The sequence below is a fragment of the Artibeus jamaicensis genome, unplaced genomic scaffold, assembly GCF_021234435.1.
Source record: "Artibeus jamaicensis isolate MK-2021 breed Jamaican fruit bat unplaced genomic scaffold, CSHL_Jam_final contig_793, whole genome shotgun sequence".
NCBI lineage: Eukaryota > Metazoa > Chordata > Mammalia > Chiroptera > Phyllostomidae > Artibeus > Artibeus jamaicensis.
Window position 1 is genome coordinate 4,473,507 of NW_026521975.1, and position 18,680 is coordinate 4,492,186.

An 18,680-nucleotide genomic window follows, 5' to 3' on the forward strand; every position below is an offset into this window, starting at 1 on the left:
CAAGTTTCTCTCTGTAACTCTTTATTAAAAATACTGCTGTACACATAGAGACTGAAAACAGGACTAAGGATGAATAACTCATATTGGGATCATGACATTAGAACTTAACATACTGGTGCTTTTCAGGGAAGTTGCTGACATCCAAATCACAGAACCAAGGTCAAAAGCAAAATACAAAGGTACCCTCAAAAATATTTACAATAAAGTAAATACACTAACAGAATTTAAAATAGGTACAAAAAATTGAAATGGCCCAATGCTACATGATTTCAAGGGTTGTCCTTTCTGTGCTTTTATCTATTGTAACAGGAAGGTATGGAAAGGTTATATCCTTTATTTGACTTTTTTCAGATAGTAAAATCTTCCTTTTAGTTGAAAAGACTTAACTTTTAGACAACCTCTTAAATGGAATTACACTCTATGGAAAAGAGGACTCCCCCAAAAAACACCTAAGCAGAAGTAAGAGTTCTATTGAAAACCATTCCCAGTAAAAACTGAATGAAAAATAAATATAAAACAAGGCTTAAAAAATATGTTATTACCTGACACCAACTGTTTTCAGGCTGATAATATTTACTCATGAAAACATATCAGCTGTCTACCTTTTATACTCAAACCAAGTCCTGAGGTTACTAGGGGCTGAAGCAAACTAGCATGTATGACACAAACATTCCTGGGCTTGTGATTTGAACCTGCCTTGCAGAGGGAAGTTTGCTGGTCTATACAGAATGAGAAATTCAAGCCCTATTTTACCCCTGCCCTTCCTTAGCTTTTGTAAAACATTGGTCCACAAATTAAATTTTCAAAAAGTTCCCAGACCCCAAAACTAAAATAGATGATCCCCTTTCATTTTCAAAGAAAACAATATTGGAAAAAATCTCCAGCCCGCTTATAAATTAAGCATTTCATATTTCTTCTAGAATACAAGTAGTTCTTTTTTGTACAAAAGAATTACAATATGATTTGTCAAAAAACATATAAAAAGACAGCTGCTCTTCCTCAAATACATGAGCTAATGATAAAAGACTTTTGCATGTTAATGTCTCTGAGTTCCTGTTCCTTTTACATAAAAGAACGTCATGGTGGCAAATGTTAATTATCCTTTGAGTAGCGAACATTATGTTCTTTTAAAATCCATCCAGATCAAATGCAATCACTGATTTTCTTTTTCACAACTGATGCTACCACACGTGGACGCAAACGCACTCGTTACAACATGAGAAGCGTGTCTCTAGTCTTCAAAGCTTTCAGGTGAAGAAAGGTGCTTTTTCTTGATCCAAATCTCAAGGCAGAGAAAATCATTTTAAAGCTTATAAAAAGTGGACAGAGAAATATTAAAAACTTCTCTGAAAACTACAAATATGTATAATTATTAAAACTGAAGACCATAACATCAGTTGCCAAGTGCTTGGAAGTCTTTCCTGATCTCTTGAGTTTCCACATTGTCTTCATAGTTGCATGGTGAGCACCCAGTGCTAGTAAAACATTCAGTGCTGGGAAAGGATATAGTCTTCATTACTGTTTTTTAAGAAAATTCTATGTATTTGGCAGTCTTCGGTATCAAAGTATAAGTATTTCATTAACTAGAAATTCCATGAATACCCAAGTTTGGCGACAACTGCACATCTAAATATTAAGAAAGGTAAGAGGAGGAAAATTCCAAACTTTTGAGACTGACTTATTCAGGAATATCCCACATAGTTATTATCAAAAGTACTATTACTTTGGGCTAAGCAGTGACTGCAAAGGCACAGCAGATTGTTACCCCTCCAGATGCAGGCTGTCACTCAGAAAGCTCTCGATGCCAGACCACTGCCGTGTTCAGTTCACCTTCCGAGCAGTGTCTGCGTCTGTATCCAGTGTGAAGGACCACAATAAAGCTGCAGTTCAAAGAGCAGAACTTCATACAAAAAAAAGCAAACTGAAAAGAAGCTAAAGCAATACACTCCTGAACTTCAAGCCTTTAACACAATATAATGTTTTTCTATTTAAAAAAGACTGCATAAATGTAAATGTATCTGACTAGCAGGGAAACAACTTTTTCGCACAAGGCTCTGCTTGAATTTGGAGCAGAGCTCTGTGTGCTTCTTCCGTTACTATTTATCCAACCCTTACAGAAAGGACTTAAATCAAATAATAAGGAAATGCATATCTAACAATTCACTGGTATTTCTCCTCGAGTGTTTTTAAAAGCAAAACAACCCCCCCATCTCAATCTGAACTAAGAGTGGCTGGCATAGAGAGCTTGCATACAATACCCTTACAAGAATTATGCGCTATACTGAACTGCTATGGAATTATTTACCTGGTCCATTACATTATAAAGGGCAACCCATCCCTGAAAGAGCAAATTCTGCAACCCTCAGTGACAAAATTGCTGCTCAACATCATTTCCCAAAAAATGTCCTTGCAAATAGATTCCCTAAATAAGTATACAATGTGGCAAAAGTTCAAAGATCAGAAAAAAAAGTCTTAAAAAAATTAAAATTAGTGCAGATACAAATGGAAAAAACCAAAGCTGGAATATCATTTGCCTACCGGTGCTCCTTAATCTAAAATAAATTCTTCACAGATATGGCCCCAACGGCAGCCACAGCTCTAGGATGATTGAAACATTCTTCCTTTCAAGCCAACAGTGTACCTGACTGAAATGCAAGCAGCTTTGTTCATCTTCTGTTTGTTTCCCAGATATGAAATGAGATGATGAAGACAGTTCAGCTGTAGTGCAATTCACTATCGGTTAAGTTCCTCAGCCATGTCCTGCGTGCTGTTAGCAAATACTACAACTGACCATTGGCAGCTGCAATCAGTTCTTGAAAAGTATTTTCAAAGCAGCGCTTTAAATCACTGTAAGTCACCACAAGTACACTCTTCTCATCTCTGGAAATGAGGCTTATTTTTTCTGGCACACCAGCATCTAACTGAAACAGATACATAAAATATGGAGTTGACACATATAGAAGATTATCTACTTTAGGACATTTGCAATGATGATGTAAACAATTTAAAATTTTTGTCAAATGCACTTCTAGAGATAAATAAGTATTTCCTATCACTAATCAGCAGGCACACACCTTTCAGCTCATACGCTTTCACACAAATGCTGCCTATGTTTCTCCCCAGCTTTCATGCTTTTTCTATCTGATGAGTGCATTACATTCCATAATTTAATTATTCCAACAGCTCCCATTTTTTGTTTCATGAATTACAGTGTGATGAACATATTCATCCACTTAATTTTTTCTATCTAATTACTTCCTTAGGAGACTTAAAAGTACAATGAATCAGAAAATGAGTAATTTTATAGCTTATACATACAAATTGCTTTCCAAAAGATATCAGACACCACTGATTTATAAGTTGTATCAATTTAGCAGGAACTCCACATCAAAGAAGTGCCTTGCTGTTTTAATTTACAATGTTCTTACACTACCAGATGCTTTCATACATTCACTGTTGTTATTTCCACTTGGGTGCATGTCAGTTTACGGTCTTTACACAATGATCTGTAAGGATTCAGCAGTAGTATTTTAATAAAGTCCCTATAGTGTAAATACTAATCCTTAGTCCATCAACTAACTTACCTTGTTACGGTCTTCATTTTACTTTTCTTAGTTTTCAATGCTCATTTTTTCATTAATTTAATTCATTAAATATATTTAAAACTAATCTGAAGACCCAAACTCTCAAATCATTTTCCAGTTAATTTCATTCATTATTTTCACCAAAATAAACTATGTTGAATTTTGACTTTTATATCATCAATATGGCAATTTCTCCTTTTCAATTTATTAGTCTCTCTTCTAAATTTTAAAAATTGTTACACTTTCAGATTTGGGGTAGATCTTACTTATTATAGTTACTTTATAAAATGAAATAAAATTATCTTTTCTTTTAAAAATGACTTTTTTTTTAGAGAGAAGGGAAGGGAGGGAGAAAGAGAGAGAAAAACACCGATGCATGGCTGCCTCTCATACCCCTACCACTGCAGACCAGGCCTGCAACCCAGGCATGTGCCCTGACTGGGAATCGAACCCCTGACACCCTACTTCACAATCTGGTGCTCAATTCACTGTGCCACACCAGCCAGGACTCTTCAAATTTTCAATCATCCTAATATTCATTAAAAAAGGTTCTCTTGCCCTGGCTCAGTGGCTCGATTGATTAGAGTGTTGTCCAATAGGGTAAGGTTGCAGATTCAATCTCCAGTCATGGCACATACAAGAATTAACCAATGAATGCATAAATAAGTGGAATAACAAATCAATATTTCTCTCTCTAAAATCAACCAATCAATAATAATTAAAAAATTATTCTCTTATGATATCTGGCCCAATCTTAGTCCATCAGATCTATGTGTCAGTGTTTATACTAGTTACAGCTTTGCGTGTTTGCTTTATTTCTTTAATTAATTAATTAGCTAATTAATTAAATTTTTTTAAGCAGTTTTAGTTACTGATGCTTTGATATTATGGATCCCTTTTTTTAAAATCTGGTAGAATTCTTCTCCACTCACTGCTGAAGAAAAATGTTTTCCCATTAAGGGAAAAGGGCAAATTAATATATAAGTCATACTGGATTAGTTCAACGGTATAGTACATACAGTTTTATTTTGTCTTACTGTGGGTAATACTCTCTGAAGAGTTTTAAGGTTTAAACAAGACAAAGCAGTGCTTAAAAATGAATAACCATGGTAGTTTCTCTGGAGGGTTAACACACTGTATGAGGAGGGTACCCCACAAAACCTGGATTATCTACTGGAGAGAGGGCCCCTTGTAGTACAGGCTTTCCTCCCCATTAGTTGAGTGTTCTAGCTATCCATCTGTATCAGTGTAGCAGCTGGCATAGTGAAAAGGTCGCATTCAGCTTCAGTGATTTTTTTTTGAAGACTCTTTCAACCTGTTTGTCCGTATCATGATGGATGATTTATGAGCGCACTTGCCCACACCTCACTGAGGTGTTCAGTAGTTTTTGAACAAAAGTGGCATGACCCCTGCCACCCCTGCCCTTCACCTGATCTCTCCACCAGAGACTTTTTTTTTGTTGCCCGGGATGAGAAAAAGTTCCCAAAGGGAAACGTTTTGCCAGTGTGGAAGAGGTGAAAGAAAAAATGGCAGAAGCACGTATCAAAACTGTTGAGTTCAAAAACTGTTTTCAGCCATGGAGAAAATGTCTCAACAGGTGTACTGCATCAAATGGAAAAGTACTTGGAAGGTGACTGAGGTTTAAACATGTGAGAATACATACACACATATTTTTACAAATAAATTCCATTTTGGGGGGTCCCCTCTCATATGTTAACAGTTCTAACTCATGTGACAGCAGGTATTTTTCTCTCCTAGTGCTTGTCATTTAGGAACAGTTAAGACCAGGAGCCAGCAGTGTTTTCTGTAAAGGTCCATTAGTAAATGCTTTATATTTCAGGGCCACATACAGCCTCTGTCACATATCCCTTCTTAGTTTCTTGTCTTAACAATCTTTTATAAATGTAAAAACTATTTTAATGTCCAGACTATGCAAAAACAGGCCATCGAATGGATCTGGTCCATGGGCCATAGTGTGTCAACCCCTGATTTAGATATAAACCTATACAAAGGCTAGGATTTACTTGGAGACCCATTCTAAGCTGAGTAATTCTAAGTAATCCAGAAGGAAAATGGATTTCTTCTTTCCTCTGTAAATTACATCACTTTCAGCCCTTTGAGAAACACAAAGTTCGCCTCTCAAGTACATTATATATCTTTCATCTAATTCCCCATTTATAACAGCTGGGTCTACTGACGTTCCCAGTACTGTGCTTTTACGATTGTAATACTTGATTAGTATACCCATAGTCAACAGTAAATGAACTTTTAACATGTAGGACAGTCAACATGACTCAGAATGACTTAGAAGAAAGGAATTCAACATTTTAAAAATACTTAAACACAGAAAGAATTATCTTGCTGTTTCCCCACTCATTGTTTTATTTGGTATAACAGCATAACATGTAAATAAAATACAGTATAATGGGGCTGGAGAGGCAGTCATTTTGTGACATTACCACAATAAAAAGATCCACAATGAACAATGTTATACATTTAGGTGTTTAAAAAATCCTGTTCTAAAAATTAAGTACAGACATCTAAAACTTAATAAAATGTCTTGTAGACTATAGTAGAGTACATTTAATTTCTTAAGTGTCTCAGTAGGAAATGCAACTGTATAAACTATAGATAGCATTATGTCTTAAAAATCCAGATACAAATTACCTTGTTAAGACAAGAAATGATATGACTGAGGTCAATCCAAGGAGCACCTGCTTCTGTCACTTGATGAAAAAGATGATCCCTAAAGAGTTTCAACAGGTAACGGTCTCCAGTCTCTGACCAGGTAGGATCCTTCTGAAACCTGGAGAAGATAACACTTTACCTCAATAACTCACACTATATGCCACATGGCTGTATGTTTATTCTTCAGACTCAAAACTAGCTTTACTTTATTTTCTCCAATAAATAAAGGGGTTCTGTGTAGTTCTTTTTAATCCTCCAAAAGTTATAGAAAGTCTAAAATATTTTTCATATTTTATGCTTATATAGCCCAAACTTGCATTTTAAAAATAATCTCATTTAACATGCAAGTATATGAAAACCATCTTCCAATTCTCAAGGGTCATCACCCCTTACACACCCTTATTTCAGAATCACTTCCTTATTGAAGCTCCTACCATTAGATAAAATGGGGAAGAAAGAAATGGGTTTAGATAGCCTTAGGTTATAAGAGATACTTTATTTTAGGTAAGAATTTGGTTAGAGGTTATCTTTTTCCCTTCCCACCCTCAGGTTACAGAGCAGAGATAGTGAGGCACGTGCTTACTGGTTTCCTAGTCTCACGTGAGGAGGTGAAAGTGCACTGCAAAAAATTGAGAACTGACCAGATTACCAGGTTTGAATTCAGGGACCTTTGAAACTTATGGTCTAATAGGGAAAACAGACATTCAAATGACCAAAGAAAGTTGTAACTGCATCTAAATAATTCGATTAAGACAAAGATATAGTACAAACAGACACAATCAATATTGCAAAGGACACAGCATGAAACACTTAAGAAACATAAAGAAAGGTCAGTGTGGTGAATGGGGATGGGTGAGAAAAGACTTAAGAGAAAAAAGGATTACAAAGAGAATGTTTGAGAATAAGGGCAAGGAGGAAAAAATTAAAAGGAAAAAAAGGCAGGTCTGAAGCAAGAATAAGAAAGAGGTCAGATTATACAGCTTTGGTCGTGTTGAAACATTAGCCTGCATTCTAAGAACAAGGGGGCAGCTCACTACATGGTTGAACACATTTACACGCATGCTTTGCAAACATCCTTCCAGGGACTTCCAACTGAAATTGAGTCAACACACCCAATTACCTCTGTTCCCTTTCAAACCCTCACCAAATCAACAATACATATCTTTAAAAGCATATAAACACACAAGGTCAAAGGGATCATAAGCAACAATAGCAGACAAAAAACTGTTACAGAAATTTGGAAGGTAGAAAGCAGACAGGTCTGACTTAGCAGAACTGAACAAAACTGAACTCCAATGCTCGAGAGGGGCGTGAAGAGGAAAAATCACTAGAAGCCAGCCAGAGCAGTGAGGCTCATGGACTGACGTCATTAGGTATCACTAAAAGTGCCAAGGTGCAGAGTGATAAAAAGTCCCACACACAGCAAACAGATAACCCACTTTTCATCCTTGCCCCCACCAGAAATCTTTCTAAACTGGGCAAAAAGAAGAATCTCCAGCCTCCGGCATGCCAGGCAATACAGGAGCTGAGGAGTGGTGGGTGAGACCATTCAACCTACACGACTCCCCTCCCTGGCTTCCCAAAGCTTGGCTTATGGGGTCTATACTACAGACAGAAGGTTGGAAGCTTCTGTTCTGGAGCTGCTGACCTGCCCAACAGAAATACTGACATTTGGGAATCTACCAAAAACAAATAAAAATCATACCTAACAGCATCACACTGTTTTATCACACACTCTGCTTGTGCCACAATTTCTGCCTGCACAAGGAGCTTCCCATTAGCATTTTAGGGACTCATTTTTAATACAAATGGACAATCAAGCACCACAAATGCTTTGGGGGGGAAAAAAACCAGAACAAAACAAAGCAAATTCTTGTTTCCTACGAAATACTGAAGAGAAGAGAACAACACTTAAAACCAAAAATCTCTGACAGCCTCAGAGACAGCAGAAAGTTCTTGAAAATTAGAAATATGATAGCAGAAATTTAAAAATTCAAGAATTAGAAAAACCTTTAATTTTAGACAAAATAAGTCGAGATAATTGCCTAGCAAGCAGAACAAAAAGATATGATACAAAAAATAGAAGAGAATATTAGAAAATCAATTACAAAGTCTAACATCCGAACAGTAGAAATTCATCAGAAAGAGAAAAAGTTATACACACCCAGGCACGTCTATATGAATTCACGAACATCAGTGATAAAGACCCTAAAGGGGTGGGGGCAGGGGAAGGATGTGGAAAGAAAATGGCTTTAAATCTGTCTGAAGTTAAAAGACAATGGATCGATACCTCAAATTCTGAATAAAACTATCATTACTATTAGTCAGATATGTGCTACTAGAGCTACTAGGTAACACAATCAACTCAAGAGGAATTAAAGTTATAGAATTTAAAAAGGAGAAAATATAACTAAGAATATTTGACTATATGACTATATACCAGGAAATCCAAGAGAATCTGTAAGGAAACAGGGTACAAAATTTATAGAAATCTGTAATTTTCATGTACATTGATAAGCAATCTAGAAGAGAGAATGAAGAAAAACTGCCATTTATAATAGCAACAAGAAAAAATACCTAAAAATAAGCTTGGTGTGCTATAACTATAAAGAACAACTTAAGCCCTGGCTGGTATAGCTCAGTGGATTGAGCATGAGCTTGCGAACCAAAGGATTGCAGTTCAATTCCCAGTCAGGGCACATGCCTGGGTTGCAGGCCAGTTCCCAGCAGGGGACGCATGAGAGGCAAGCACACATTGATATTTCTCTCCCTCTCGCCTTGCCTTCCCCTTTAAAGATAAATAAATAAAATCTTAAAAAACAAACAAACAAACAAAAAAAAAAACAAAGAACAACTTAAACACTGAAGAAAGCAGAGAAGTCAGCCACTACAGTGGCATGACACTACCTTGGTTAACAGAACTTAACATATAAACACACAGATACTCCTTAAACTTACTAATAAACCTGATGTGTCACCCTCTCAATAAAAATACCATCAGGTTTACTGATTTTTTTAATAAACTAAAACAAGCTGATTATACAATTTATACAGAACATTATGCAGTTTTAGGAAAACAGCAAAAACAACACAAAATACAATGGACATAAGAAAGAATACTACTACTTTTTAAAATGTCAAAAATTAAAAAATACTGCCTTAAACCATTGAAGGAAAGCTAGGCTATTTAATAAGATAGTTTTTAGATCACTGGGTAGTCTTCTGGGACTCAGACCATACATCCTACATCCCAAATATATATGAAAATATTAATATGGAAAAAATAAGCAGAGTCAAAAGAAAAATGAGACACCTAAAAGAAAAAAATCATGAAGGGTCTCTCTAGCTCTTAGACTCAAAAAAAGACAATCCAACTGAAAATAAAAATGAGCAAAGGAAATGAACTGACACAGAAGGACACAAATGAATAAAAAACATAAAAGACAGGAAACATGCCCATTAAGAATAAAAACAAAATAAAACTGCACCTATCAGGTTTGCAAAAATCTACAAGTTTTTAAAAAAAAAAAAGGGGGATTGTTGGTGAAAGACCCTCATACATTATAAGTCCTTTTGTGATAACAAATGACAGTGACAGTAACCTAACAATCACCACCGGGCCTGTGTTCATGCTCACACCATGAAGCAGAGCCAGTCAGTCCCTGCAGCACTGTTTATACCAGCAAAGATGGAAAACCACCCAAACGCCCATCAATAAGGAGCTGGAGAAATGCTGCATCCATAGGATGGACTATTAAAGCCATAAATTATGATGAAGAACAGCATCCTTGGTTAAGAACACAGACTCTGGAACCATAATGTCTGGATTGAAAACTGGCTCATACACTTAATAATGATGTGAGCCTGGACAAGGCATTCACTCTCTGTGCCTCAATTCTCTGCAGGATGGGAACACTCACAGTACTTGCATCACAGGGTCACTATGAAGATTATGTCAGGTCATTTTTGTAAACCACTGACAACAGTGTTGGGGGTACACTAAACATATCTGAACAAAATGATTTCTAAAATGTATTATTATAACAAGCAATATACAAAAAAGCAATTGTATGGTTTATAATCTCTATATATTGATAATCAACGGGTGCAGGTGGGAGTCTGGGTGGGGGGAGTGAGAAGAACTCTAGGAAGTAAAACCCTAGGAAGTATGTATAAGAAACTAATAAAGGTTGGTGGGATTGGGGAGATTGAGTATATCAGGCATAAAAAGAGAGATTTTAGTATTTTTACTGTAAACCCTTTTCTACTTTTTAAAAAAGTGTCCATATATAATTTATTCAAAAGACTTAACAAAAAAGAATTTTTATGAGAACCTAAAATTTTATACCCAACAGAAAGTAGAATAAAGATATTTCAAACTCACAAAAACTCAAAAAACTCACCTTTCTCAGGAAGCTACAGGAGGATGAGCTACATTAAATCAAAAGAGAAGAAACCAAAGAAAAAAGAGCAAGAAGCAGGATATCCGACATAAAGGGAGAGACAATGAAAACTCCCAGGATAAAAGTGAAGGGAAGCTCCAGTTTTAAACTGTGCATGTGAGAGACTTAAAGCGCAACCAGCCCAGATAGGAACAGGACGGAGGCTCCAAGGGCCATTTCTCTAAAGGGGAGAAAGCAAAGGAATTGGTAGGGTACCCAATTCTGACCATATGGAAAGGAAGGTTTTATAACTCTGGCAGGGAGTTTGGAATGGATTGACAGTAAACAGTTTTTCATTTGCTTAGTAGTTTTCTATGTAAGATACTCATTAATGGCATGAAAACAAAAATTGAGAAACAAAACTCAAAAGAAAAATAGTTATGATTTACCATGTGGTGCAGCTATTTAGATTTATCATAATTTATAATAACATTAACACTGAATAAAGACTTAACATTTATGGGAGTGTGTGTTTTCAGTTATGGGAATGAATGTGAAAGATCTTTCATAGGACAAAATCATTAGCTGAGTTAAATAGTGAACAAAAGCAAGAAAAGTACTATAAGAATCCATTTAAAAATACAGATAAATGCCAAGAGAAACATAAAAGTATGTAAAAAATAGTTCAGCACATAGTTATGTTCTCTTCATTTAGAAAAATTATTAGGGAAAATACTAATTGAGTCATTAATTTGAAGAATGACAAGTGGACTTGAATTCTATGGTCTAAAAAATCCCTCAAGCAATGACATTTCTCTGTCTCTAGGACCAGAGGTGACGCTGCTGAACTGCAGCCAACACTGGTCACAACAGCTCCGACACTGCTCTGCCTTTGACAGTTACGCAGTTCAAACGTTAGTTCTGCTTCTTTCTTGAACAAATGATTAACTTAACTTACAAATGAGGCAGAACTACATGACAAATAACGTAAGGTGGATGTGCCTTTCCACTGTCACTGATATGACAGCTATAAATAATGTGCTTTAAAAGAAGACAGGAGACACACAACAATGAGAGATTTTTGAAATCTCTAGTCCAAACAGGTAAACTGAATTGACCAGGGTTCAGAAAGGAGTCAGGGTAAAGGTGGTGCCGATCATCATCAAATGTTCACTCGTGTGCAAACCACACTGGAGATCTAACACAGTGTATTTTTTTACATACATATGTGTGGGAAATTCTTAAGGACAACCATGCCTAGGCTGTAATTAAAAGACAGTACCCTAATGACTGACAATAGGCTTAAGGTCACTTCACATGAGCAGTTTTCTTTTTCCAAATAAAACCAGTAAGGATAAGGTATACTCATTTTTATTACGCAAAACCATGCCCTTGATTGAAAAAGTGTTGTAAAATACTGTAAATCCTTACTCCGGCCTCTCATTGATTGTTCCCAATTTTGCTAGAAGCCTAAACAGTCTTCCATTTTGAACTTCCTATAAAACATTTTAAAAAGAGACAGAATATTAATGCTCTAGCTAACTGAATATAAAAGCAAAAGTTTACAAAAACTGGTATCCTGCACCAACATAACCTTTAAGCAACAGATCCTAACATTCCAACCTTCTGGATATACTTCTAAACACAATGTGTCCATGTCACTCAGCAGTAATAGCAGTAATATTCGAGATTATGCAGCTGGCTGTTTTTAAGAATTGTTAGCATAATTCACATTAAATTAAAAAAATCAAGATTTTGTCACATCACTGTAGCAAGCCCATGAACAAAAGAACAAATGCCACATAAAAATTAAAATATTAAGCATTACATTAGGGCAAAAAAATATCTGCAAACCATCTGAGCCAACTATGCACTATATCCTGTATAATCATTACTATACTTTATATTTATTTGTACACACAGATGCAAGCCTGTATACAGGCTCTTACATGTACTCTTTACCTTTGCAAGGTCCTCCTCTATGACATCATTTCTCATTTGAGCTGCATCCAATTGAGTATAAAATCGAGCACCAATCATGGGCATGATGTCATTGACACTTCGCATCCTGTTTTGGTCAGTCAACAGGTATCTACCCAACATACAGAAGAATCACTTGAATGCCAAAAAATCACATGCATCAGAAAAACAACATATACCACAAGCATGTGGCTACCAGTGCTGATATCATATTAGCGTGCACAATTTTGAAAACATTCTTGCATGCAAGTTCACTTGTAAACTTAATAATTACATTTCTTTTCTCTGGAAAAATCTTAAGAGCCAATGGAGAAAACTGTAAATGTGTCTCTTTCTCTACATTTTTTACTATTATGAAAATGAGAAAGGAAAACTGAATAGGGCTACACTTACCATTTCCATTCTCAAACCCTCCTTTACAATAGTGAGATGAAAAAAATGTTACACACTTTTTTGGAGAAGTGAAATAGGGGGTGGTTGTAGGTGGGGAAATTTTTCCATTGTTCCTCAAAAACAATTTTTGAAACTAAAACTGGGTCTTCAATTTTGATAAATCCAACAAGCTGCAGCTTTTTAGGAAGGTGTCCTCAGCTTTGCGGCTTCATTTACCAGCCGTCACAGTATACTTATTTCTGAGAAATCTTCATGCACTAACACACATCAGAAGAGAACAATTAAATTTCTTCTTTTGTTACAATTAAGGCAGGAAACAATTACATGTTTCAAAGAGCTACCTTCTAGAGTACAACAATTATTATTAATCACATATTTTTGCTCATTCTGATAGGTGAGCTATTTCCTAACCATTCTTATTACAGCAGCCTCCCATTCTTTCCCTTTCTGCTTACATTGGTCTTACTTTCTCCACAGGACTTATCATTATCTGCAAACATCTTACTTGTTCACATGTTCATTAACTCCTCCCCATTAGGGTGGAAGCTCCAGGAGATGGGAATTTTGTGCATCTGTTCAAAGCATCTTCAGCATCTGGCATATAGCACACAGTCTTTCATTGAATAAATAAATAGTTATAGTCATGTGGATAAATCTACATCTTAGCTATTCATCTGTAATTACTGACATATTTACATCTAATTACTCATACTTAAAGTTTTACAAGCTATGTGACTTTGGCAAGTTACCATTCTATGCCTCAGTTTTGCTATCTTTAACATGGAGCTAAGAATGGTACTTAATTTATAGGGTTACTGGGAGAATTAAGTGAATTAATTCATATCAATCAGTTCAAAAGTGCCTGACACATGGTTTACTGTCCTATAATTTTTAGTTATTGATTAGTATTGTATTAAAGTATGACTTTTTTGTTTATTCACTTTTTATTAAGGAAAATTTCAATCATTTATATGAGAAAATTATATACTGAATCTCCATGTACCCATCACCCAATTTCAGTAATTATTAATGTATGGCCAACTTTGTTACATATATATCCTTTACTCTCTTTTTAACAAGGAAACTTTGGAGATTATAACTTGAGATTAGAGACATCCTAGGTGTTGCAAACTAAAGCTAAGAATCACTGTTGTGATAATATATGAAACAAACATTTTCACATATAGGAAAAATCATGTTATTTGATTATAAACAGGAACTAGGTACCACTGGCTTCAAGTGCTCTGTCACATACAGGACATTTATGCCAATGTAACAAAGCACAGGTGGGCAGCCCCGTCCTCCATCCCTCAATTCCATACCCCGAGGCTAGTCCAAAAAGAAAAAGGATCATCCGGGGCCACGAGAAAAATCAGAAGGAACAGCTGGAAACTAAAGAAAGAGTAAAAAGGATCAATAAGCTCTAATCGCTTCTAGAATACAACAGGATGATAAATCTCAAGAGACTTCCTAGCATCTGTTCTCTAGAATAATTTATAAGGGTTGCCCACCCTCTGGAATTCCCGAGACTCAGAGGTATCTTAAACACGAGGAAGTCTTTCTGTAGCGACAGGAGTCCACAGTGGGTTTCTCTTAAGCCCAATTCATTTAACCCTGCACACAAGGATTCCTTGGAGTCTAACAATACTGGTATGGAAACACAGTGACTGTTCCATACACGCTACCTGGAATGGGTGTTCTGACCAAAGAGTACATCGTGAATTGCCCCTGAGGCTTATTTATGACAGCTTTTACGAAGACACAGACTACTGTCGTGAGCAGCACCATCTAACAGACTTTTCTGAGATGATGAAAATGTTCTACATCTACACTGTCTGGTATCAGCCAGGAGCTACGTGTGACTTCTGAGCTCTTGAAAAGTGGTTAGTACAACCAAAGAACTTAATTTTAAATTTATTTTATTTTAATTAGTTTAAACTTAAGAGGTCATACCTAGCTAGTACATACTAATGCAGCTTTAGAGGGTGCCCTTCAGCAAATGTTTAAAACATCAGTAACTGATTTAAACACAATGGTTTATAAATTTATTGCAAGAAATATATACTGGGCAGTAAAAATAAATTATAAGTTGCTTAATTGTGTTCTGCCTGATTTTAAATAGTGGAAATTAAAATAAACACAATCACTGTGAAAAGGTCCTTATGAAAAAAGCTGTCTTATCTCATGTGATCATGATACACACAGAATCATACATGAAAACTTACAAAATCAGATTCTTCAGGTCAGAGGAGTAGTTGATTGTCACCAGCTCCATGGCTTTCTGTAAATTCTCTCGCTGAATTCCTGCCAAAGAGTTGCAAGCCAAAGCCAACACAACTTTTCCTAATGATATCAGATCTGCTTGCTGACATAAAAGAATAAACACAACTTTTAATTTTTATTTTATAGGTACAAATTTAATACACTGACACTAGTGACTGCACAGAAAACGCACTTGTATGAAGAAGCTGCAGAGCGCAGCACACAGTCTCTAATATTGGTGCTCATCTACCTCGTTCCAGAGAGTGTCACTCAGTAGGTCTGGGAACAGGCCAAATATTTTTAAAGCACCCAGGTAATTCTGATGAAGGCAGTTCTTGGACTATACTTTAAGAACCATTGCTCTAAATAAACTTCACATGGCAACTGCAGAACTGATGCCTTAAATGTTAAAGAAATATATTTAAATAGAGCTGCAATACTCTTACCATTACATGAAATTTAAGGCTGCTTACCATATACACTTACTTCACTATGACCATTAAAATTTATAATATGCACTTTTTCATTTTCCATGATGCCTAAAATATAGTGGGCACTTGAAGATTAGGAGAAAAGTTATTCCATTACTCCAAACCCATCAGCCAACACCTGACTCAAGTATGTTCTCCAGAACATCAAAAATGCTGCCAACCCAAGGACATCCCATCTGCCAATGTTCTAAACAGACAGTTGTACTCCCACTATAATAGGTCTTTGAGCTCTGTAACCACCTGTTTTCCTTTTTTTTTTTTTAAAGATTTACCAGTCTGAGGCCTGCCTTTTAAAAGGATTTTCAAAAGACGGCGGGTTGAACTGAGGCAAGCTCTCCATTACCTACTACTACATTATGACCCCAGGAAACAAAATGGTGACCCCACATGGCCCTGCTTGGCATATACCTGGGAGAATGGAGCAGCTCAGAGTTAAATGAAATCATCTGCAGTAACTGCTACAGAAAACTTCTGTAAATCTTCAAAACTGGAGATTTCATCTGAATTACTGGATACATGTTCAGTTACTGAATACCGATTTAGTGTAAGGAGTTTTTAAACCTAGCTATATATTAAAATCATCTGAGGAGCTTAAAAACAAAAAATCACCCAATGGCCATCCCCTCATCTCAGTTCTGGTGTTATTAGTCTGGGTTAAGTTCTAGGTATTGCTATTTTTCAAAGCTTCCACAAAAGATTCTGATATGCAGTGAGGGTTGAAACCCACGGGTTTTGTGGAGTGTTTATAATGGTATATTTGCAACATCAGGGGAATATTTCAAGGCAATCACTAATGAAACTTTAGCACTATATAGCTATATTTAAGATATTCTACCCAAGTAATAAAGTATAAGAGAAAGTTAAAGTCTATTACTAAAATAACATTAAAAAGTTCAAATTTAAAAATTTATCGCAAACTAGCATTTGTGAATCTGACTCGGTTAACATAAGAACCCACAACCAGTTGAAAAACTGATTACAAAAACAAGCTGCTGTGAATCCAGCAGGGCAATAGATAACAAGGATTCATGTCAGAGAAACTATTTAAAACTTCATTAGAGGTACAGAGTTAGGAGCCAGAGGCAGAAGGGAAGGTGGCATGGGAAAGGTCACTGCTTCCATAGTTTCTTTCTCTGGAGGGCATTGCAGTAAACAAACTCAAGGACTCCCTTTAGTTACTCTCAAGATCAAGTATACATTCCAAGTTACATTAATGAAATCATAAATCAATGCATGTAAATTCCAACTGGAAATTGCTCTAAGTGTTGCAATCCAATGTCATCAGCAAAGCAAACTGAGGGTTATTATTTATCAAGTATGTGAGCAGCAAGTACCAACATACCACCTAACCCACCCTTAAAACAGAAGAATTTTCAGGTTAGCTCCACTTTGAATTGATGCTATAAGTAAACCTCCCGCTTAGAATATCCCATTAGTCTCTGTCACAAGACAGAGAAACAAAAGTCCAAGGACACTGAAGGACTGATGGATTTGAAGAACAGCAGCGTCTCCCTCGAGTACTTCCCACCACCCTTCTAAACCCGACTCAAGGTAGGAGTACCCACTTCAGAAATAAAATATATGTGTAACATAATCCAGATTAAATTAGAACTATTTTTTTAAATAAAAGAGGTTAACCAAGCTCTGCTTGCTTAAGAACATCTAACATCATAAGAACTTCAGTAACTCTCCTTTCCTTATTTCCCAGCTAAATACTGGGTTGGCCAGAAAGTCCGTTACACTTTTTCTGTGCGATGACTCTAGTAGCGCTTACCTGTCTCTAACCTCCTTCGAAACAATTTTGTTAGACTGTATTGGGACAGCTGTCTTATCAGTGTGAGTTTAAAAAAAAACTTATCAAAATTTTTGTCCAGCCATTTTAATACTGAAGATGGGAGTTGATACACAACATTTTTGGCATATTATGCTTTATTATTTCAAGAAGGGAAAAAAGGCAACTGAAATGCTGAAAAAGATTTGTGCAGTGTGTGGAGAAGGTGCTGTGACTGATCAAATGTGTCAGGAGTAGTTTGCAAAGTTTCTTGGTGCTACTGACATTTTTTTTGACCAAGTAATTCTTTGCTAAGTAGTAAAGGAAATATCAGAATCCTGATGTATCCTGATATAAACAGGATAATTCTGTGTTTGGGACTATCTTTAATCGTCTCCTTTACTTTACCATAAACTATATGAAAAATCTTTTACACATATATACCCACTCACCAAAAAACAAAGAAAAGAAAACCTGATATACCCCTTACTACTGGAAAAAAGGAGAGGTGACAACAGGTTGAAAGTGGCCTGAGTTTATGAATGACGGCAACTGCTAACTCACCCAGTCAGTTGCCCTAAATGCCTACCTAAAAATTCTCTGTTTGGAATTCTGGGATTACTTTTTCTTAAGAAAAATTGTTTTTCAAGGTCAATCTGACAATTCATAACATAAATGAAATAATGTACACTTGCAAAGAAAAATAATACTGTTAAGTAATACTGTTGTAACACTCACAGAAGAAAATCAAACTAGTCTTATTTTATATCAGTAATTAAAATAAAAAGGAACTCTGTTCAGAATGAAGAATAAGAACATGTAAGGGCTATTTTTTAATGCAGACATGGGGTTTCCAGATACTTGCAACAGAGGTTGATGGCACTAGTTCAAAATAATGTCTAATTTCTCTTCAAAAATTTAATATTACTTTCCTACATATATGAAAATCACTACTATTTTTAACAGTCAATAATCAGTTACTTTAAGGAGCACAATGATTATGAAGAAAAATTTTCAGAGTCAATTAGTCAATACATATCAGACAAAAATTAGTAAGGAAAAGTAGGTAAGAAACAACCACCCTAGATTTTAAAAAAGGAGCAAATGTCCTTAGACAGAAGGAAGCTCC

At 35.9% G+C, this 18,680-nt stretch overlaps 1 protein-coding gene across 6 annotated transcripts in view; it reads right to left on the bottom strand.

Annotated features, from left to right (window-relative positions):
• The window catches only part of PAN3 (poly(A) specific ribonuclease subunit PAN3), a 139,309-nt gene continuing 120,629 nt past the window's right edge, over positions 1–18,680 (bottom strand). For 5 of the 6 annotated variants that reach the window (XM_037166862.2, XM_037166861.2, XM_037166860.2 and 2 more), the window contains 5 exons: positions 15,253–15,392; positions 12,617–12,746; positions 12,086–12,150; positions 6,252–6,390; positions 1–2,921 (listed from right to left, as the gene is read on the bottom strand). In XM_037166862.2, the coding sequence (XP_037022757.2) occupies positions 2,781–2,921; positions 6,252–6,390; positions 12,086–12,150; positions 12,617–12,746; positions 15,253–15,392 (615 nt within the window). In that variant the 3' untranslated portion in view covers positions 1–2,780. Of the gene's footprint in view, positions 2,922–6,251; positions 6,391–12,085; positions 12,151–12,616; positions 12,747–14,349; positions 14,420–15,252; positions 15,393–18,680 lie in introns of those variants that run through there. The other variant, XM_037166864.2, reaches the window with a different exon arrangement.